The sequence below is a fragment of the Melanaphis sacchari genome, unplaced genomic scaffold (genome assembly GCF_002803265.2).
Source record: "Melanaphis sacchari strain LSU unplaced genomic scaffold, SCAv2.0 Contig23_pilon_pilon, whole genome shotgun sequence".
NCBI lineage: Eukaryota > Metazoa > Arthropoda > Insecta > Hemiptera > Aphididae > Melanaphis > Melanaphis sacchari.
Genome location: NW_020271114.1, coordinates 3,663,576 through 3,689,624, shown reverse-complemented (window position 1 = coordinate 3,689,624; position 26,049 = coordinate 3,663,576). Strand labels below are relative to the sequence as shown.

Here is a 26,049-nt window from a genome sequence, read left to right as displayed (position 1 = left end):
ATCAGCTCAAAGATATATATGTATGGTATGTGACTTTGGAAATCCACACAAAAAAAAAAAAAAAATACTTGTATTTTAATCAAAAATCTTCAAATATATTAGCTCTAATAGACATAACTAATGTTCAAATCATATCCTTCATACTATAAGTGTGTTTATGAGTATAGCTCACTATAGCAATTATGACAACGATCAGAAATCAAGATCTGATCTAACTCAAGCTTAAATTAACTAAAAACTAAATTTTGTAGTTTTTATTCTTATTGGTGGTGTTTAATCGTATAAACTGATATAAAAATAAAGACTTTAAAATACATTTCCATTAGCTAGATCTACGAACTAAGCCTAAATATACATTTCCACTCCATATAGATCTTTACATGCATAAGGTCACTAAAATATCCAGACTTTACTATTTTTCATAAATTAGCTACCTTCATTATCATAAAAACCCTCATTTTCAAACCCTACTATTTATCTCTAATCTCTATCCAGGAGGATCAAGCGACAATGATCCCGACATCTTATTTGATTAATTAAACACCCATAAGCTCTTATTAAACTCATGCCAAAATATCGTCAATGGATGTTTATCCCCCTTCCCAGCAATGAAAAGCTTCGTATTATATATATTCTTTATGCGTATTATTTACAAACGTATGGATTGTAGTTTTCTAAATTTAATAACTATAGAAAAAAAAAATGTAGTTTTAAGAACGTACAAGATAGACATGAATAGTTGTGTAAATCTATTCAAATTTGAAGTAGTCGACTTTTTTGACGATCCTATAAGGATATAAATGATATTATTATCTATTATTCATGAACATTGTTTACCTATAGCAAACAATGGATCTAAGTTTCGGGTGTTATTATAAATATTTACTTATAAAATCTACTTGATATTGCCCACTTATAGACCATAAAATAAATGTATTCTCTGAATTACCGGTTTTATTCACAATATAAAAGTCTGTTTATTCCTCGTTCGACGCACCTCAAAGGTTAAAGCTATATTATCATGATTATTACTCATAAAAATTTTAACTATTCGATGAGAAGTAAAATAATTAAACCTAAGATTATTTGAATAAACAATAATAATAAAATTGTTTAATACACTTAAAAATTAATAAATATTTTTCAAAAATGGTAATTTAACTTACAGTTTGATTTTGTGAATCCAAATAACGAAGACCAAAGTAAGCTGTTTCGAGAAGGCTTAAATGTCTCACGACTACATCAAAAACTTCTTGACCCAAACTCGAACCCTGGAAAATTAAAAATTAAATAAATCACTTTAAAAAAAATAAATTTATTTAAATAAACTCAATTAAATAATAATTGTTTAAATAGAATGTGTAGGTAGGTTTAATAATACAATAGTATAAGAAACAAGATACAAAAATAATTTAATATTATAAAGAATACAGTTATAAATATTATGGTAATTCTAATAAAAACCGTTTTTATGATTTATAAATAAATAGAATAAAAATAATATTCAAAAGACATTTTAAACGAAAAAATAAAAATTGAACTTAACAGAAAAATATTTATACTCAACTGAAACAATAATTATTGATAGTTGATTCACAAAAAACCGAGAAAATGTTTATTTTAAATTTATTCAACAAAAATAATTTGCATAAATACACTAAATGTGAAATATATTATTAATGTAAACTCGAAACATTGTGTTTTTCAGTTTTTATATGGTTTAATACAAATTTATTATTTATTTGATATTTTTACTGAGATATTATTTAGTATGTCAATCACGCTATGGACTCAATAAAGTACTCAAGTGCCTACATTTAGATATAAAAAAGTTTGATGTTTTTCAAGTTAAAACTACAGTCAATAATATGAATAATAAGATAATTGTAATCATATTTATCTAATAATCATCTTCAAATAATAAAATTCATAACTTTATAAGTTACGAATATTTCGGTATAATTATTCAAATATAATTTATTGTATTAAAATGATTACAACTGACCTGCATTTGGATAAATAAGACTATACATTTCAAGATTTAAAACAATAATATCTAAAATAAAATTTACATGGTATTTTTAATAGTACATTTTTTACAACACACTTTATATTTTTCATTCATAATTTATAAGCTTCTGTTTTTTTTTTTTTTTTTTTTTGAATAAATATCTTTCGAATTTGAATTGTGGTCTAAATATATTTATTTCAAATGAAAAATTCCATAACATATACGACTTACTAAAGTAAAATATAAAATATCGAAGTAATACCTTTAAGGTTGGTGATTTTTGAACAACATAAAATCACCGGTGTGGCTCACATAAAACTGTTCATCGGGTAGTTTCTCTTAATAGTATGTAGTATAAAAAAATGAGCTAGACGGTAATAAAAATACGATATGATCTTGGTAATAAAACTTTCAAGTGCGAACTATAGTTCTCGAATAAAGATACTCCGAGTAAGTGTTATTCATTTTAGTTCATTTTTACAACATTTTTCGAGTTCAAACACAAATATCCGACTAATGATAACATTCTACAATACCATGAATCACGAGTTATTCTAACATTTTAATTACCTAAGTAATACCTACTTTATACTTAGATTATACCGCACTAAAAAAAATATTTACTTAGTATTATTTTTAAAAATGTATAGGTACTATTAGGAAAATACTCGTATGTTAATAAGTTAGTAATAATATTTAACAATATGACTTATAATAGAGATAGGTCTATAGTTTCTGACAACGGATTTATCACCCGATTTAAGAACACAAGTTATTGAACTTATAACTTCAAATGAACAGGAATATCCTACAAACGTTTGGAAATTAGCTAGAGTGGTACGGAGAAAAAAGACTTAAGATTGAAAAGGAAAATTCCTGGTACACCATCTGGATCTGCGGTTCTTTCAAGACCTATCTCGATGTCAGCAACACTAATGTAACAATTATTAGGTAAGTCATAACTTAGATAAAGAAGTTTGATATAACTTTTAGAGGAATGAGGAGAGTACACTGAGCTGAAGAACTCAGAAAACAGGACAGGTGTTAGCAATTTACTGAAAAGCAAATCTAGAGAAATCGTTCAAACAAACAGTGTTAGATATATAATTGCCAGACTTAACGCTACAAATTAATTTCTAAAAGTAAATGGAAATATTTTTTAGAGCAGCTTAGGTAGGGCCAATATATTTTTTATAACATTTCTTGGACTCGAATTTATACTAAGCTCGGAGATTAGAAAACTGGGCATACTAGCGCGAATCATTAGAAGATTTGAAAAGGGCACGCGCATATCTTTTAGCCAGAATAATTGATTTAACTTTTTTTTTGAAAACCAAATTGAGAAATTAGAATTTATATACCTTGATATTGGGACGAAGTATTGAATACAGTAATTTATGGCATCACATAGAGCACTAGCGGCGGAATCAACGTTGAGTATTGTCTCAATCCAATTAAAGTTCCCCAGGTATTTTAAAATGTTTGGATAATTAGTTTCTTGAAAGTTATAGTAGTTATGATAAACATTTATAGTTATCATCTCGTTAATTAAGGAAAATACTGTATCCAGCACAGTGCTGGCAGCACTAGGTGAAATAGGTCGCATGGAACAGCAATAGTAGAAAATTTATTAATTTGAATGGTATTATAATAAAAAAAAAAAAAATTAGATTCAATAACTTACTCATGTGGTTAGTAGTTCAGTATTTGGTTTAGTTAAAAAACGTTTAAAAAAATGTAAACAATACAGTAACACTCAAGTAACAGTTACTGCAGACACAGATGGACGCGGAAATGTAAAATACACACAACTCGTTGTTATACGTACCATATTAATACAAAAATGTATTTTCATGTTTTTTTTTGTATATTTTTTTGCTTATGTATATTCTTACAAAAAACTTATTTCGATATATTATTATTGTATATGTTAATTAATGTGTGGTTTTCTCAACGATAATACTACATAATATATTATACATTTATTTCTGTATATAGATTAAAGTATTTCACAAATAAAAAAAATAACTTCGGTTAAAACATGGAAAAAACTTTTAATTTCAATATAATATTATGCGCTATGTTTTTTTTAGACATCTTCAAATTTGTTTCCCAAAGGTACATTCTGCAGATTTTCCCATCGTTTCTGGCCATCGAATCGATATTTATACGAATAATAATGAACCGAAAATTAAAATAAAAACAATTTTCATTCCTTTCCGTTTCATATCATCCTTTTTTCTTCTCTCGCACTCTTACTCTATTTTATTCCACTCTCGTGCATACACACACAAACGCATTTTCAATATTTTATATACACTTCAGGTAGTTACTAGTTTGAATACTTATAGGTATACACATAATAAATAAAACAAAATAACAACACACCAGAATGGGTCCAAGTGTTCTCGGAGAAAATAAACATCGTCGCGGGGGTGAAAAAGAAATTATACTACTCACATTTTTGCACCCGGAAAATAGACCCCACACACATCAACACACACACACACACATGCATAATTCATGAGACGCGAAAACCATCAATCAAACAAAGCCTCGTTTTGGTCAGTGCGCCGTTGCAGTTTATGTCTGTATACTTATATATATAATAAAACTATATAGATAGCTCTTCGCCTTTCCAACGCCGCCGTGCACTTAAGACGTTAACTGCTTTCATACAACATGCACGAAGGGAAGCTGCGTCGTGGATAGGCGTAACATCCAGTTAATATAGAACGACCATGGAAAATTCATTCGTCTGCGGCACACACAATACGCTATAGACTGCCGCGGGATCCTCATCGATTTATCAAAAACGATAAAAGGGTCGCCGAGCAGCAGTTTAATAGGCAATCTCGCCGAAACCGATATGATATTTTCGCATGTTAATATACCACACACGCACGCCACACTCGATCATTTCGGTTAAACTGCAGCAATGGTTTAATAATATCTTTCCCAAGAGTACACAATATTAAATAGCCTCAAATGTTCCTGATAAGATTTTTCTGTTATTCGTTAGTTTTCTTGCAATTTCATATTTAATTTTTCGCGAGAAAATCAAGTGAGTCAAAACCCATTTCAAATATTATAGGTATATATTATGTAGTTTTATTATGAAATAAGTATGTACTTAAGTTCATATACAAGACACTTACAATTTATATTATACAATGAGACAAAGAGTGATTCACAAAGAATGCTCACTTTTCGCTCTTTTTACATTTTAATAATGCATTTATTAAAATTTTGATTTTTAGAATCGTCACGTATATTTACTTAAAGGCCATATTTTTAAGTACTTAGATAAATCTAACCTAACTTAACTTAGTGCTCTATAGTAATGAAAACTTCTGTTTTTAATTTGAAGCCCTATCTTTTTTACCTTCAGTTGTTAACTAGATAGTTATTTTGAAAATCTTGATCAAAATATATCCACATAAAATTTAAACAAATAATTTCTGAGTTATTAAAATGTTTATACTAAAGATAATAGTCTTTAAAAATGACTTTAAATAAAAATCCTTTAAATATTAATATATTTAAACTAATTATGTATTATACTCAATTGATAATCAATTTTAAAAACTTTAAAATATTAATAAACTATCAGATAAATAATTTACAGTAAAAAGAGCAATTTGTACTTGAGGAACAAAAATTGTTAAAATCCTAAAAATTGAAAATATGTTTTACTTAAAAATTCCAAAAATCATGACAATTATGATTCTTTTTTGAATAAATTATTTGATTAAATACATTATTTAAATTAAAAAATAGGGGATAACCATGCTTGATAAATCACTGTGAATAAATATTGTATACCCATACGCCAAGATGTTTTTTATTATTTTACTAAAGACAGCCAACTTCTCAACAAGTGTAACGTTCAAGAGACAAACAGGTATTATATTATTATAGTTTCGTAATATTACAGTTACGCTTATCGCGGACTAATTTTGGCAAGGACGCGAGAGTTGTTTCATTGTCAAAACATGTGATACATGGTCACATGTACTTCCGCTTTGACTTCATCGCGTATGATTTATGACAATTATTATTATTAGTTCACTTGTACTGTGCACTAAGCCCTTTCAACGTAATGATGTAGTTGAAAACTATATGGGTTGCTTACGTGGGCTGGATTTAATAATATCGCGTTTACCCAAAACAGGGTATGTTGGTTCAACCGTAAGAAAAGTGTGTATAATATAGGAACGATTGATGCGAGAAAACGTACAAAACGACTAGTATTGCGATACGTATTATAAGTTATTATGTTTCAACGCTTGATTTAATAATATATCGTGTTTTATATATGTATACTTAAGTTCAATTGAAATATTTTGACTGAGTTTATTATACTTTTATCTACATGGTTTTATAGCCACGATTGCTTGAGTTTTAGGTCACCGAAACAACAGTTCCCTTTTAAGAATAAAAAATAAAACATGTACTAAATTTTGATATAATGATAATCATTTTATTTATTCCAACTTCTAAGATATAATCTTATTACTTAAATTTTACTTTCACCAAAACAACTACAGTGACTTGAGATGTGTTCATGTCAGAAAAAAAAATATATGCAATGTATAGGGTGATACACCAAGTATGTTCTTCTAAATTTTTTTTATTTAATAATGAATTTGTTGAAATTTTGATTATTTAAATATTAAAAATAAATACATAAAAACCATATTTTAAAATTATTGAGATTTTTCATTCTAATTAAGGACTATTAGGTAGCGATATTAACTTATGTTATTAAAATGAAAAACCCCTTTTTTATTGTAAATTATAATACAATTACAAAGTGGATAATTTTTTACAAATTTTAATGTACCTATTCAATATTTAAAAAAGTAATTGAATAATTACTAAAATATTTATTCTAAAGACAAAAGTCATTTTAAATGGTTTCACAAAAATATAAAATAGATTTATTATTGAATCTAGTGTTTATAATACTAGAACCATTTTTACATACTATAACATATGTCGATAAATTATTCGCTAAATAATTTACAATTTAAAATGTGGGTAATCATTTAAAAAAACAGAAATTTGTATCTCTACAGAACAATATTTAAATAAAAAAAAAATCTCAATAATTTGAAAACATTGTCTAAAAGTTTAATTGAAAATTACAAAACTCAGATTTTGAATAACTGTTGTATAATTAAAAAAAAATAGGATTATCATACTTGAAGAATAATCATGTATATGATGTAACTACTTAGTTAAAAATGTATCATACACCGTTAAACTATTGGAGAGTAAAGTAATTGTAATAGCGATTTTATTCATAATGCCTACATCACGTAAAATATTTCTCGAAATCATTTTATTTTAATGTGCACACAAGCTGCAAAGTTCTAACTACTCGATAAGTATTCCATTTCGTGTAATATAAACATCATAATAATAGCAGACGTTTACACCACGTTTATGTAATTTGAAGACGCACGATCGATTTTAATGTTAATTTTTCGAATGAACTCGATGCGCGTGTATTTAAACCGAAAACAAACGGTGCAGCGTGTCTTATATTTTATCGCAATGAATCGAATTAATGCCACGCATTCGTACTAATTATTATGCTCCGCAACAATATTCCATGAGTGTGGCGTAATGTGCTTGGTAAATTATTTCCCAGCGGCATTGCACTGAGTTTAATATTAAATCCTGGTGTATGCGAACATAAAACTGCGTACAAAAATATCTGACATGAAAATGCACTGGTAGAACGTACGATAAGTAATAATAATAATAATAATAATTTAAAAACTATTTGGCATCTATTTGTTTATAGGTCCCACGGGTACCGTCGTACCCGACCAGAATAGTAATGCACTCATTTGCATGATCATAACAGGCTGTAAACAATAAACCAAATGATAACACACGCAAAGCTTTGAAATAATTTTCGTGGAACACGCTTTATTTTTAATGTAGTTATCGGCGGTATGCTGATATTCATTGCATAGGGTGTATTTTGATAAAATAAAAATTTTTATAATATTTTAATTTTTCATGCACCTTTAGGAGCGCGTTGCTCTTCGTCTGTGCAATGATATAATATATTATTATTCTATTAGATAACGTTAACATATTACCATGTACTACCATAACAAATATCTCGACCGTAGTGATAAATTTTCACTGAACCAACCGTTACATTTATTACATCTTTTATTTAACTGTTTAAATAATCACTATAAAATATTTACAAACATAAAATATGTATATAAATTATTATACTTTATTAAAATTCCGAACTTAGCGGAAGTGCAATGCATCAGGCCTTCGAGGCTGAGGATGTTTTAGAGACTTGAAGTAAATATCCTAGAATTTTTAAAGTGATTAAAGATAATATTCAAGAAAAGAAAACATTTTAAGAAATTACCCGTGTATTTTAAATTTCTACTTAATAGCAGCTTACTTAATTTTATTATCTCTACTTATGAATTAATTTAAAGTACTAGGTACAATATGAACCATATACCTAGTTAAAATATTTTTTTCGTCGCCACTTTTATCAAATATTAAAAAAATATTTATTTAAGGCATTATTTTAAGATTTATTAATATCAATTTTTTTATAGTGAGACATCCAATATTAATAGCTGCATTCTAGTCATCCGAGACTTAGATCAGGCAATGGATAAATGACAGTTCAACATTAGCCATCAACATATATAATCTCGAAGATACAATAATAAGTATAACACGACCGTCTTGAAATCATTTAGTAAAGTATTAATTAAAATAACACATAAACAATATTATTATAGTTGTAATACACTAATACCCAAATGTGTCCTCGCATTGATATAAAACCTCTTGCTCAAACCCCCATTTATGGTAACATTAATTATCCATAAGGAATATCAATTCTCCCCCCAGATAACTTGTATCGCAATTACGACCCCCTACCCCGGCAACAACCAAGTCACCTTACGCGCACGATGGCGGTGGTCTATTACGACATATTATTATCGACAACAAAACAAACCACCGTTACAAATAATACTTGCGTTGCAGATCGTTTTAATTGTCTTTTTACGCGTTTTATACCTAATACCACCGGGGCTATTATAGTATAGGCATATCTTATATGTATATTTATATATTAATATTAAATTGTACCTGTCGGTACCGCGGCAAGACAGCTGGTGTTGCGCTCCCGCTATGGTCGATACCGCTTTTTCGTATTCCACGCGTCGTCGAACATAACATAATAATATTACATGCGTATTTTAACCGATAATCTCCGCTATCGCTCGTGCTGCTAAAGCGGGATGGATGCACGTAAATCGCACGTACAGTAATCCTATTTTCGAATCAAACGAGTTTTTATAATAATATACAATGTCATAACGTTATGTTATTACATTACGCAATACATCATTACCCGACGTAATTAAATAAATCACCGCGAGTATAATATTAGGTACTTGCGGGTATAATAATATCTGTACTTTAACGAATACGAAATTTTATCAACTATATACCTACTCCTTAAAGGTATTATTTTCAACCGTTCTCGCATCGTGTGTATCTACATTATATTCTATATACACACGCATGAGTACATAAGTTCATTTGCCTTTCATGGATACGTTCTATGTTATGTAGCAACTACAACACACACACACAAGCTGTGTAATGTGTACGTAGAATATGATCGAGCTCACCAAATACTGTTGAAATATTGTGATGTTTACCCTCTCGTCGTTAAAACGCAAACACGTGATTTCAGGATATTGCCGACATGTTTGAAGATCGTACGGCCGAAAATAATCGTATTGTTCGTTAAAAAGACAACGGTAGGTATATATTGTATACTTGTAACCTGTATAATGAAGATGATATTGTTTGTGCAAGAAAAAAAGAGGACGCGCGAGAATCATCAATGCACACAATTCGAAAACACTATTACATTGATTCTTTTTCATTTTTCAAAAATAATGTCGTCTTTAAAGTTTTTCACTCATGTGCGGGAGAAATATTAATCTTTTGAACTATTCGATTGTATGTAAATCAAAAAAAAAAAAAAAAATTTACTTGAAAAAAGAAAGTATATAATCACTTATTTTAATTATGTGTTACGTCTCAATGTGCAGTTATCGGTGTAATCGTTATAACTATATGTTACATCGTATAATTTTATGTACCTATATTTATTAATATCGCGTAAGCTATTCATATTTTTTATGAAATCCATAAACAACAAGCAAAACAGGAATAAAATGGAAAGTAAATAATTGTACCTAAAATATTATAATAGAGGTATATTTGCTGAACTTTCAAGATTTTCAAAGCACACGTCAGAACTCAAAATAATAATAATTGTTATTAATTTAATATACATAATATACTATCTATGCTATAAAATGTATAAAAAAAAAAATTAATACAAATAAACTTGTAAAATAATTGATTATAATGTTTGTAGAAAGCCAACCAACGAAAAACATTTTTACCAACTTTTACTGTTTTATTATAAAACTATAAACGTTGTCTATCCTTGATACGGCGTTGTACTATAATGAATAGATCAATTTAATGGAGAAATACGAGAGAATGTTTATGTTAAATTTAACGTATATTAAAATAAAATATAAATATCGTGTTATGATAGTTATTATAAACACTATTACACCAACGTTTTTTTTTCTAAAACTTTGTACTATATACGTGTAATACTCGGGTATCGTCATTAAAGTGTCATTTATAGCGATATCTCGAAAACAAAACCTCTCAAGTCTCGAAAACTGACAAATTTCGTAATAAAGAATGTGGTGTGGTGGATGGCGGACGTATTTTAATCGTTTTGTCTTGTCTGTTTTCTGTGAACGAAGAAAAAGGGCAGCCGACACTCGGAAAACGATAAATTAAAGCGCCTCCGGTTCGCCATTAATGTTGTTTTCATTCATTTTCCAGACCCCTAAACGTGTCATCTGTTTTGTTCAGAAATATTATCGCTATCCCGCTGCTATCATCGAACAAGAGCTTGAAAAGATTAAAAGACGGAAACTCAAAGTTGTCTGGGTAAGGTGAATACGGGGATACTAACAACTTTTAAGTAATATCGCTGTCCATACATAATATGATAAATAATACGTAATATTGATAACCCGCGATTACTTGTTCCGTTTATAATATTAGGTACAAGTTAAAATTTTCTGTATAAACAGATAAAAATAGACAAAGAAAAAATTGAGAATTTGTCTAGACTTAAGATATCATATAATGTATGATTGTATTATATATTATATTTTATAGTAGGTACACTATAAAAACCCAATAAATTTCAAAAAGCAAAAAATACTCAAAATATTTATTAAATTAAATTTTTATTCTATTTACAAGATTCTATAGTTAATTTAGATTATGTATAGAACATACGATAACAACATTTATCTAGGAGTTATCTCCATAAATACACTTGATATGGCATTTTCTAAAGTTTTGGAACACTCGTGCAATCATATCATCTGCAACGTCACATTGACTGATTGTTGATTTAAAAAAAATGTCATTGTTATTGATGTGTGCCTTGGATCAAAAAACGATGACAGCAGAAACAGGTCTATTAAAACAACGGACAAAGGACCGTTCCTTTACTCCAACCCATAATATAATAACACCTATTTCAGATCCATTTGTTTCTTACAGTACATCATATATTACCGACGTATATCCATAAACATATACCAACTTTAATAATATCACAGTAGAATATTCCGATAAATACACCAAACCAAACGAACGGTTTTTAATATATTTCACTAAGGTAAGTATACATGCATATCGTATAAAGATAATACAAGATATAGGTTTTCAAATATGAGAAATAGTAAATTAGTTATTCGATTAGTATCAATACATTTATGCAAATAACGAATCCAGCGGTTTTACAATACCTGACTATTAATTTTTTAAACAGCAATACATAGGCAATGGATGTAATGTGAAATCATTTTTTTTGACCTATCGATAAACCCGAAACAACGCATCACATTATCAAAACGTGTGGTTTTCATTGTGGTTTTATTCGGAATTTAAACGTAGACGTTCTAAAGTCGGTATAAACCTAAAAATGTGCATATAATATGATCTATACAATAATATATGTTATTATTAAAGTCACAGCCCAACCAATTAAAATAACTATATGTCCGTAAATCGAGTATTCAAATAGAAATAACCAATCTCGACCGCGATCTAAGACCTTTAAATCATATTACTCGAAATTGAAAATGCCGGAGGATAACTTCGTGACTTTCCGAGCCACACCGAGCACCGCCCTGCTCCACTCTACTTCTTTAAAACTAAATAACATGGAACGCGGTATAAGTTTGTACGATGTCAAAGCATATAGGAGGGGAGGACTTTTAATTCCAAGTTGTACATTGTGTCGAGGGATTTACACATTGGTGGCTGCCATGGATTAACGCGGTCAGGTAAGAGTGTAACTTCTCATCACTACCACGCCATACGCTTATATTAAGGAGAATTCTCCGCGGACACCGGACTTGCTTTTGTTAACAGAGTACAGAGCGATCAAAATAAAATATACAACTACGTGAGCATATTTGTTTTAATTTAATAGCCAGAAAATAAAACAATGATTGCTTAAATGTTCACAAAAAAATTAAAAATAATGTCGACAGGTAAATAATTAAAGAGTTAACGTACTTGGTGACTATAATCAACCGATCGAGTTAGGATTTAAATTAATGTTCAAACTTCGTAAAAAAATTAAATGTTCGATGTTAAACATTAAAAAATATACTTATAAAAAATAAACGACTGATGGATGATAAGATATTACAAACTACTTATAATGAGTTGTCTAAGGTTTAAGTTGTGTCAATAAAAATAGTAAAAGTAGAGCATTTTACGTAAACTAAATGGAACCTGATTTAAAATATATTTATTACACGACATTAGTGATAAAACAGTAATAAAGCAGCAATAAGAACGCAATAAAAACATGCATATTTAAAAATATAGATTAAAATAGCGTGGTTGAAGTAATTTCTCCGAAAAAGATTAGAACTAACACTAACCTATATTAATTATTGTTACACGATGGAATAACATAAATAATAAATAAATATTCATTAAGTATGACCACGATATTAATGAAAAAATAAAAATTACAATTTATATAATAATTAAATTAAAAATATTTGTAAAGTTGAATATAACAACAGAACCGATTTTACCATGAACGTAGCTGGAGACGTATTAAAATTACGTTGTCGTATTTGTTATGCATGGATGAACTATAAAACAATACGACATTTCGTCCACTCCGTATACAAAACTGGCCTTGGGCAGTATTAATTTCGGCGATGTCAACCGAACGTTCAAAAGTGCAGACATGCCACTCGCACGCCCACATTCACTACCTATATATTGTATACAGTAATTCGTTCGCGACGGAAGGTTGCCCGTACGGTATATTGTCGGCCGCCTCCCCTTTGGAGAATGTATTTTTGGCCACAGCTTTTGAACGGAACGGGAGCAGGGTAGGCGTATTTTTGGAGGACCGAAAGTTGGGAGACAATTAAAACTAAATGTTACGCTCTTAATTATAAAGACTAAGTTACATTTACTGCTGATGCCCCTCCGCTTCCCCCAAATGCACAATTCTAATTACTATACGGCTTGTAATTTCAATCATGCTTACCCAGTATCCGTCTCTGCAGCGTATAAACCTTCCCCATATCTACTTACCTACTACCAACATAACTGGTGCAATGATCATGGCCGCTGCCAATAAGACGTCTATGCACGTTTCACAAATTAACTACAGATTTCCGCTCATGATCCTTGTAGATAAATAACACTGTATTCATAACAATTAAATGTACAAATCTAGAGGGTTAAAAAAATAATTCTCATAGTACCACTTAGGTTGAATTGTTAAAGAAAAATCCTACTTAAAACTTTTATTCCGTGCACGGTGTACGATAAGTTTTTTAATTGCAACGTGACGCGTGTATACGCTATACAGTGTAGTTGTGCGATTTCCAAGCGTGTCAATTAAATTATTATTTACGTTGTAATTTAAATTCAAGTTTAAACTTTTTTATTTCATTTATAACTATTACTTTTAGACAGAGGCGTATTTTTACCTTTAAAAATTATATACCTTTCATGTAAACATATATATTACTATCTATAAGTATACCGTTATGATTTTCTCTGTTTTAAAATTGCTCGTATTTCCAAAAGTAAATATACTTAAAAATAAATAATATATGTCATAAAAATATCATAATATTCATGACTTATTTGAAAAGTCTTAGTAATAAAAAAAATTTACTATTTATTCACATAAATACCAGTTAAATTTATCGAGATTAAATTAAACTGCAATTTAAACAAAATGCAAAACAACTATCAGTATACTAAAATTATTAATAATAATATGCACTAAATTAAAAACTTTAAAGTGAACATAAATAATTGAAATTATTTTTACTATTAAATATTTACTATTTTGTATTTCATGAATTATTCATGTTATATTTTCAACAATATTATATCCACAAAAATTATAAATAGTTTTTAAATATACTGATAAATTTAACTAAGTATATTTACTAATTTTCTTATAGTATATTACATATTTTGCATACTTTCACTGTCATAAAAAACAATTATAGTTATTATTATTAATTTCATAAATATATACAAATAAAATAAAATAAATTAATAAAGTAACAACTTTTAAAATAATAATGCATAAATAAAATTTAAATATAGATAAGCGTACTTGTAATTATATTAGCATAGAATTCCAACGATTTTGTATGTTAGGACATGGTATTATTATATTAAGGTTTTAATATATTATTATGTTATTCTATTGACATTTTAAAGTTTTAGAAAAAACATCTACCTACGTCTAAAACCTTGTTCATCAAATAAGCATTTTATATACGTTAATTAACGTTTGCATATCTTGAAGACTAGCTAAAGGTTATAATTTCCCAAGAGACATTCGTTTGAACACGCAATTACTATACCTATCTCTAGGTAATGTACACGTATGCTTCCCCCTCATAAAAGGTAAGCTATGATCAAAAACCCATAAAAAGGTACATAGCACGCGACTTTTAGTTACATAATCAAACTATATTTTATTAAATTAAAAAAGTAAATGATTAAAATCTTTAAAAAATAAAAATGAAAATTTTATTGAACTATTATTAAAAGTTTAAAAACTCGTCATTACAAATCCGTAATGCGTTCACGAGTCATTTAAAGAACACACTATGTGTTTTTTCTTTTCTTTTTTTATTGCCTCTCACTATAGAGATTTGTCTATTAAATGACACTTTGAATTTATTTTTATTGCCACGAAGTATTTGGGTCGCAAAACTATCGTCGACAATGGAAATATTTTAAAACGCAATGGTAAACTTGATGCAATAACGAGTAATTACCTTGTAATTTCGAGGTCGTTATTTTTAAAATTAAACTAATATTTATATATTTATATATATATTATATCGGAATATTTTACATGAATAGAAAAATAACGCCAGCAAGAGTAACAATCAAGTAAAACATTTTGTTTCAATAAATAATAAAAGTATTTTAAAAAAAATTTAGCTTATGAGTCTATTATAAAAACAAGTAGTAAACAGAAGGTCAACCACAAGAAACAAAGTTTAATAGATATTTCTTTTGTCTCTTGGTAAGACAATTATTTAAAATGTATAATATCACTAAATTATATTACACTACCAGCTAACAAAAAGGAATTTAATTCAGCAATATTTTTAAAAATCAAACCAAAGCGAGCAATTCTATATTAAATTATTTTAGATAATACGAATTCAAAGATCAAGATTAAGGGAATGTTTTTAAGGCACGTTGGTTATCTTTTTTAAAACGGAAGAGTAGTTAGTTCTAAAAAGGTCTAAAATAACTTTAAAAACTAATTTGGCTCTTTGTTTATTCGTTTGTAAAACTGTGAGAAATATTTATGTTGGAACAAGATCCTCTTATCTCATAAGCTTCTTTTCATCCAGTTGATTAATTTTTGAGCATTCAAAAATATGTTTAAAACTTTTTTCAGTAGTAGAATTATTAATTAAAATATAAATCAGTTTGAAGGATTTTAAAACGTGTAATGTACACTTATTATTTTTTATAAAAAAATATTTCCTTTCAAAACAAAAATAATATATAGACATTTGGAATGAAAACATAAAATACCAAAAGCTTAATAAAAAAAAATATATATATCGTGATCGTTATTACTTTTGATTTTATTTTCTATTTTAACATAATTAAACATAATAATAAATGAAATACAACATGACAATAATATCATGTTAAATCTAAGCCTTTCAATTTTATCCAAAGTATAATATTAATGCACTACACTGTCGTCTTTATACTAATTCAAACTTATAATTTTGGTAATTTACATGTACACACATCCGGTTTACCTTAGGACAATATTTGATTTTATTGGTTCGATAAAAACAGACAAAATAACAGTGTTTTGTTGATTTAAAAATAAATGCCTGATAGTATAACTCGATTAAGTGAACATTAAATAAAAAGTATTGACGCTATTACACAATAATCTGTCAAAATATAATCGCGTTCAAATAGAATGGATTGACTTGAAGTTAATAAAACAGAAACATATTGTTGTTATTTGTAAAATAGAAAAACAATAAAAAGAAAGAAATGTTTTTCAAATGACATTATCATCGCTAAAGTTTAATAATGGGATATGATTAAAAATGACAAATATGCATGAATATTGTTAAGAGGATGTCAGCGTACTGTTTATTTTCTCTCTCTGGCCTACACGTAACATAGACAAAACGCATTTACGCAGAATCTCTCTTTTTTTTAATATTTTTGAGTTATATACAATAAAAACACATTTTACAAAAATTATAGAAGATAATATTTTGGAGGGTTTAACATATAGGTTTTATATTTTATTACTATCTTACTTAAGGCCGATTTCACAATATTATATGTTTTAATCATGGTTTCAGTAATCATGATTATAAGTTAAACGTGATTAAATCAAATTTGGATTTTATCATGCTAATCACGGTTCCACTAATCACGATTATGGACCGTGATTAGAGATACTATCAAACATATGTACCATATAGCCTACAATAATGTGATAACAGTGACATTATTTTTCAATTTCGGCCTTTTCTCGAATCCATCTAGGACGACGGATTGCAAATATGACGAACTCGTCTTCGTCACTTTCGTCATTGTCATATTCAAAAGCAATACTCATAACTCGTTACCTAGCACGATGCATTGAATATGAAATAATAACTATAGGTACTACAACACAGCTGATTATTTCGATCTCCAAGTTTTTTTTAATTAAAAATTTAAATTTAAAATAAAACGATTTTTTATGTTTATCAAAAACATTTAAAAAAAATAATAATAATAAACAATAGCAAACAATTGATAACTTCTAACCATTATTAATAACGCTAATCTACCAATATTTGTCGGTTAGTTCTTAATCGTGATTACACAGCGGTTACGCTTAACCGGGTTTGATAAAATCCGAAAACTCTGGTTATCAATATTAATCATGATTAACGTGAGTTAACCACGATTAACAGTGTTGGTAAATTTAACTCTCAAAATAAAAAATTAAATTATAAATTGAAATGATGCTTAAAATTTCCTGAGATAATATTTAAACAAATCGATATGTAATACCCGTAATACCCTCAAAAATATAATTCTCTATAATTTTTGTTATGGATAATTTTACTCTAAAATCACTCAAAAACATCAAGAAAATGATCTCCCGTAAATTAATTTTGTTTATGTTACGCATGGAACAGATAGAGAAAACAATAAATAAATATCTTCTTGATACTGTACTATTAATTATTATTATTGTTATTAAAACAGACAACCGTCATGAACTAACATAGTATCGCATACTGGTCAACGTTTTCAATGTAATGAATTTTGAATATTCAATGTATATAACATTTGTTTTCTCTTCCTTTGACTTATCAAACAGCAAACTAACCAACTGATTGTCAAAACAACGCGCATTACTATCGAATAATAATAACAATAATAATAAATGAATAGGTACTATTCCCATTATACGCAATGCGCACGATATTATGATATGATGTTCATAATGTTTACATGAATAAAACAATGTGATACAAGGGGGAAAAAACATTAACACATAATGAATACCTTCGTACATACCATTAATAATAATAATAATAATAATAATAATAATAATAATAATAATAACAATAATAATATTTTTGTACTCGTACGAAACTCCGAAAATTTGCGCACTTATTCGCTGCGTTTATCGTATACATATAATATATTAATATATTATTATTATTATTATTATTATTATACAACACGTACCACAATCCAACGGTCGCGACGATGGAATAATAATCGTGTGGGATCGGCAATACAATTGTGCACCCTGAATGAGATATATCTCTAACCGTCGAATAAATCGTACATAAACTGATTACAATACTGATGCTGCCGCCATCGCTGCACGAGTGTAGGTATACGTTTTTAATCACGAATATTGTATTATCTAATTAACTGCAAGAATAATGCGCGTAAAGTATTTAATAGGATATTATTTTTCTTCATCGTTCGACCGTCCAAAACTCACGTGAAAACATAATTAAAAAAAAAAAAAAAACAAAAAGAGTAGTCGAAGGAGACGAAATATCTACGCGTTTCCTGCACTCCTCACAACTGTGCAGCCACCAAAATTTCAATTGTTCAATGCAATAACATGACGTTCATATGAATAAATAAAAATGGATACAAATATACGCACTGAGATACGTGAATAATTAAAAATCATTATCATCGCTGTCCATCGGACGCGTTTGCTTTTACCGATTTTTATGATAATTTAGGTATAGCGCGAACGCATTTTCGTTTCATAAAATCGTTTAGAGGGTTATACATAATAACAATATTGGGCTGGTCATCGTTAATAATTAATGACGATATTTTTTTTTTTTTTTTTTTATCCACACCGACAATAATTATAGGTAGATATTACAATACATGACACGAGTTAATTATAGGCGTCTAACCGCATTGTCCGCATTACATAGTGTTATCAAGAAGTGCGGTTTGAATTTAAGCGATTTAACGTGGTATACAACAAATACAATACGTTTATTATAAACGATATGCTATTACATAAATACATGCTTAATACCTACGTTGAAAATCTATATTACAATATTATAAGACATAATAGATATAGGTGCCGGAATTCAAGTAAATCGTACATGGAACAATTATTTTTAATAAATGCACGAAACATAAATAATTATTATTGGAATTAGCAAAATAGAAATACGAATTTATGAAGGTGACTATAAGTAGCTGCTACATTCCAACAGCTCGTCCGCCCGCCTACATACGTAAACAAGATTTCAAAACGTAAATATTACCATGTACGTGGGTATCTTTTAATGCCTTACAGTCATGATCTGATATACCACGCCGCACCGAGTTAAACAATAACACACATCGTCATATTATTATAATACAATATTATGAATGTTTAACTCGGCTAAAAACAAAAACCAGTATTGTATTTCGCGTACACTTAATCAATAAGTATATGTACTTTATACGTATTATAATAGCTATTTTTCAAAACAATTTTTTTACGTTAAATGCAGATATGATGCATTAATGCGATACACATATAATTAATATAATAAATTATGTTTTAAAAATATTCTCCGCAATTAATTTATATAGTATGAATATTTTAGGTATCCATTTGTCGATAGGTAAGGTAAAATTGCATTATAAAAATAATAAACATTAATACTCAATGACATTACAGCAACATTTTATAAATATACATTCATTATATTTATTTTAATGTATTCGTATATTGCGCATGATACTACAGTCTATGACTATTCAAAACCAATAGTTATGTTTGTGATATAAATTATACAACTACAATTTTTTTTAAATATTAAAATATCAATTAACTTAAAAAATTCTCTTTGAATAGGTGCCTACAATTAAATATAAATTATCGCAATGTCGTATATATACGCTAGGCGTCAAAACTAACCATCCGTATTCTTTTTATTTCCATCTTAAATCCTACTTGAGCTTCCATAAACCATAAACACTTAATAATACTGTATACAGATGAATTCAGAGCACACAGTATTGCTATTCAAATATAAATTATATCAAATGGATTTACGACGTTTCTTTCCCTCTTTGTTTTCGAAATTATAATGGCGAAAATACAATAAATAATATAAAAAAATTTATCTCTATGTTCATCCTTACAAAAAAAAAAAAAAACGAAGTAATACACTTATCAGCTAGTATTAACAATAGATTAGTGTAACATGTTTTAAAATGCAATAAAAGAATAGACATTTTTAGTACATTGAATATACGTCATATGCTTACTATATTTCTCTACACTTATACAAGCCTCGAGAAGAATTCGTAAATTATCTATGAATACTTAAAACAATTGGATGAACAATAGCATAATATCTTATATTATTCATCGATTCGTATGTTTAAAACAATTAATATATCAATTTATTTATTTTTTACAGGTATACATTATAATAAAAATTAAATGTAAAGAATATTATATACATTCTGCGTAATACGTCGATAAAGCTAAAATATGTACCTAAATATTTGATTTACACGAACTTTTAAAATCTTAATTGCAACTAAAATAAAATATATTATTTTCCATGTCCATGAAGTATAACTTAAACACCGAAGTACAAGTACTTATATATACAAAACGCCATGTATTTCACCTGTATCCCTCTTCTTAAGACATACACATACACGCAATTTGAATGAAATGTGACCAATTTTCTCCTAATTCGTGAGGATACAATAATATCTACACATATAATATATTAAACGCACACGCCCTTCGCGTCACACCACCCACATTGCCTGGAGATATATTACGTCGCACAGACAGCGTTAGTGCGCGTTTCCGACCAAACGGGTTGAATTGAATTTGTCGACGCACTACAGAAATTGCTTTCATATTAATAATAATAATAATAATATATAACGACTAGGTACATGCGTATGTAATAAATAATAATATTTTATACAACACTCAAATCTACTTTCGTATAATACACTTAAATAATAAATAAATATTATAAGTGGTACCATACACACGAGTAAAATGTGTTTATTTGTTTATTTATTTCATAAGACATATCATAGTGGCAAAGTACATTAAACCCAAATCCTTACAAGAGCTTATGTACGGTGACGGTATTTCTACGTATTTTTTCCTATGTTCTGTGAGGAGGCTGAAGCGAAAACAAATTGTTTTCTCGGTCCACGACATTTTCCTACAGCGTGAATGTAGAGGGGGGAGGGTGTACAGAAGATGAACTGGGGTTGTTGAGCGCTGGGAATTGGATTACATTGGTGGATCGGAAAGGGTGTCGTGCTGCGTTGAATGTCAATTGCGAAAACAAGAAAGTCCGACAGATCCAAAGAGGCCCATTATTCATTTTTCTCGCAGCTTTTCCATTTTCCACCGTATAAAACTTACATAATACCTACATCGAAGTTTCGACAGATGATAGTAATATTCTAATGTCTTCATTTATGTGTTTATTGTATATTCACAAATTGGCAAAGCGTAAATAAATGATATATATTCTATTTTCGACACTTAATTTTTTTTTTCATTAAGCGTTAAAAGTAATAATTGATCATTTTAACCCTAAAACTAATAATATTTATAGAAACCAGAGCGAGTACATATTTTAACATTATTCTTTTTAAAAAGTAAGTAAATAATACTCAAAAATTTTGTAAACTAAATCATTCAAAAGTAAAACGTGTTTAATTTTAATATAATGCTGTAAGTACCTATTATATAATTTACACGATATTTCCACTTTATAAATTAATTTTACAAATACTTAATATTAATTTCAAGGAAATGTTCATCATAAGTCAAAACATTTTTTCTATTGAACAACAACAGTATATGAAACAAATATGTAATTATTTTCAAGTATTAATAGATAACTTGATATTTTAAAGTTCTAACGTTACAACAAAGATACCACACTCAAATTAATTTTTTAAACCAAACGAATTTATCATCAAAAAAATAAAAAAATAATTTATTTAAAAAATAAATTTAATTCAATAATTCATATAAAATATAATATTTCTATGGTAGGGATAATAGAAAGTTGATAAAACATATTATTATTAATATCTCATCCAATTATTTAACTTTTTGAGAATCTATCAACAACAATATTATGATGCACAGTAGATATTTAAACATACAAATAATATTATATATCAACCAATTTTATTTGTATAAATAATACGATTATATTCAATCCTAAGTTAAAACTGTAATAATTATTAAACTAACATATTGTTTATATGTTTTTTAGTTCCTCAAGAACACTACATAATATGAATACAATTGTATACTAAATAATTTCCCACCGAAGTAAATATTTAGATGGTTTAAAAAAAAACCATAACCATAATTTAAAAAAATTAAACTCACACGAATTTCCTACGTTTACGAACTATACAAGTTTTCTGGCTTGTTTTTTGTTTTTGTTATTAAATTACATTTTAGAGTATGAAATATTTTTTTGTTCTGCAGAAGCTTGTAATAAATATGTCGAGTTTAAAGGTTTAACAAAAGAACAAATAAACAAAATCTAATGGTTTTATATTTATATATGTGTTATAATGGGAACTTCGCCCAACATGTCAAGTTAAAAAATGCCATTCTCACAGGGACAACGCCCAGACCTTATGCAGCCAATTAAGCCATTAAATCCAACTAATGGACAGATTAACGTGCAATACGGCGATAGTATACACTTTCAGCCTCAGATCTGTCGTGGTCGTATCGATAACCACTGTTTGTACATTTTTCACCAATAAAAGTACCATTTACACACATCCCAAGGGCGCAGTGGATTTCTATCCAACATGCGCAAACCGTTCTTAACAGACTTTGTCGGGATAATGAACTCCGGTGAATTCCGTGAACAAAATATCAATCGTTCCCGAGAGTAAAATGTTCTCGTACTACATATAGAACATTTGATTCGATCGTGTACATGTAATGAGCTAATTTTATATTAAACTACGTGATAATACAATCTAATATGATTTTTTTATTATTATATTATTATTATTAACTACATATTAACTGTTTTTGAAATGATTCGACAGAGGTGTAAATTTAAATTAATTTAATAATAAGAAAAGTGTTGGAAAATACACATATTAAATGACAAAAAATATACGTAAATGTAAAATAAAAAAACATAAAACTTGAATTAATTGTATTATTAATTATTCAAAATATCCCTTCGCGAATGAAAAAAAAAATTGTAATTTATATTTTAAGTAGCGTGCTTTTTGTTAGACACAATAGTTAATATTTTTCAACCAATAGAATAACCACGTAACTTTGGATTAATTTCTTAGTTGGCATTTTTTGCACGGTTACTCAATTATACGGGCAAAGACTATTTAGACGTGGCACAGCATCCAAATAACATCATTAAAAACATACAATTATTATTGCTAGGCGGAGACTGGGGAGAAAATACTGGAGCTTTTAGCTGTGTTTTGTTGTTTTTTCTTTCCTTGGAAAATTATATGCTCCTTAATTACGACTCCTTGTTTTCAGCTTATGTATACGTTATAATCGCAACTAAGGAAAGAAAAATCTATCGAGTTTTTTATCTCGTAAACTGTTCCTAATTCCGTTCTCTCTTTCGAATAAATACCTACCTACCACTATTCAACTGAAAAAAAGTCGCAGAATATAATATATATAAGTATAAAAATACTTAACCGTTGTAATATTATTATTATATTCTACACGCGTAGTGTTAGTTTCCTCTATAGTATACTATTAAAAAAACTCGGCTGGACGAGAAAATGAAACATGGCGTGGCAGTACTCATCCGTGTCTGAGAGGGTTGGTGTACAAATAAAAATGAAAAATATATATTAGTAATAATAAACGTGAGTTGATAACGGATCCGTTTTTGCGGTTAATTTGCACAAAATTCGCCGCGGTGTCGATGGATGTTTGTTGCTAAACGATTTTCCGCCACGCACTTTCTACCCACCGCGTAAATAGCCATCGTATGCGGTACAGTCGTTGCCGCTACCGCTCTTAATGATGTGCCTGTATACGGATAATTTAGCAAACGCTATGAAAAGATACGGCAAATCTCAAGAATAACGTTTTTTTTCTCGTTTTTATCGTAAAAACCCGTTTTCATACTTAAAAAAAAAAGTCTTGAACGTATATGAAATATTGAGCAAGTCTATAAAAATAAATTGTAAACGTGCGTGGTATATAGCGCTGTGTTAAACAAACAGAATCAGAAAATACACATACAAATGATAATTTTATTCTTACGACGTGAAAAATCGTAGGTAATTTAACTGCTATTATTATCAGTAGGGCATATATATATATATATATATATATATTATATTTCTTATATTGTAGATACTTAAGCCTACTCTGGCGTTTAAATAAATAAATATATATATTATATTACCTTTATACATACATATTATTATTATGATTATTGTTGATAGTGTTTGTTGACAAATTGGTGAGAAGCCGAGGTGTTCAAACATGAGTTGTGTAATTTATTTAAATTAGTTTCCAAAATTACTTTCAGCAATCATCAATTCTAGTTTATCAGTCTTAATGGACTAATATAAAAGGAGAATAAGAAGAAAAACAATTTACCTACATATTTCCATAATGCAATTACACCCTACAATGTATAATATTATGAATAATAGCATTCTAACAAACTTACGTTAGATACTGCGCGTGTCAGGCTATCTAATTTGACAGCGTTATTCAAATAAGATTTACGAGCATTGAATACTTTTACTATTTTACTGGTCATTTATATACTATGCATACTGTTATTTGCCAGTAAGAATTAGTGACCTGTCAAATCGAATTTTATGACATCTAAATTTGTTAAATAGAGTCAGTTTCTATATAAAAACTATAATTTAATATATCTAATATAATCATAATAAAAATGTATAAATCCTGATTTACCACAGTAAAAAGTTGATTTACTGAACGTGTGTATTATAATATATAATATTATTATGTACCTTAAGTAATATTTAAAAAAAAAATACACTTTCTATATTATATATATACGTATTACTATTACACTATTATAATATAAAAAATGTATTTGAATTCTCAAATTTGACTTTCATCGTTCTAAAAATAAAAATTGTATACACAAACAGTTTTTTTAAATACTTAGTCGCAATCTAACACGAACTAACAAAGTGTCATAAAATAATCATGTTTAATTAGTGAAATTTAATATTAGTGTTCTTAATTATTTTACGACATATACCAAGTTATTTCATTAACTTATCTTGTAAGTTTCTCGCTCTTATAAATTAAAAACTACTTCAAACAACAAATGTAAACTAATTTAAAAAGAAATTAATAATGTATTAGATATACAACATGATATACTTAAATATTTGGGAGTAAAATACTAATCGCTATTAATACAAATCAACAATAAGACATCACTACATATACATAAAACTCACACATCGTATTACAAAAAATGAATAACAAAATAAAAGAAAAAAAAATAACTGTCAAGAAATTTAAGCTCACAATTGCCATACTTTCAGGTACTAATATTCCAAACCTAATGAATTTCTTATTTTTATTTATTGTCTATATTACTCAAATGTGTAAACATATCCAATTACCGTATACAACAATAACCATCTATTTGTCATAATATTATTAGCCAGTATGTACCGCAACAGATGACTATCAAAGGGTTGTAGAACACATTATAATTTATTACACGCTGAATAGTCTATAAAATATATATGTAAACACAATATCATCTTGTTAAATTCAA

At 28.0% G+C, this 26,049-nt stretch overlaps 1 protein-coding gene across 3 annotated transcripts in view; it reads right to left on the bottom strand.

Moving 5' to 3' along the window:
- LOC112594801 (band 4.1-like protein 4) overlaps nt 1-26,049 on the bottom strand; it is a 148,201-nt gene that overhangs the window by 78,009 nt on the left and 44,143 nt on the right. For all 3 annotated transcript variants that reach the window (XM_025339803.1, XM_025339802.1, XM_025339804.1), the window contains exon 3: nt 1,167-1,271. In XM_025339803.1, coding sequence (XP_025195588.1) covers nt 1,167-1,271 — 105 coding nt within the window. The remainder of the gene's footprint in view (nt 1-1,166; nt 1,272-26,049) is intronic.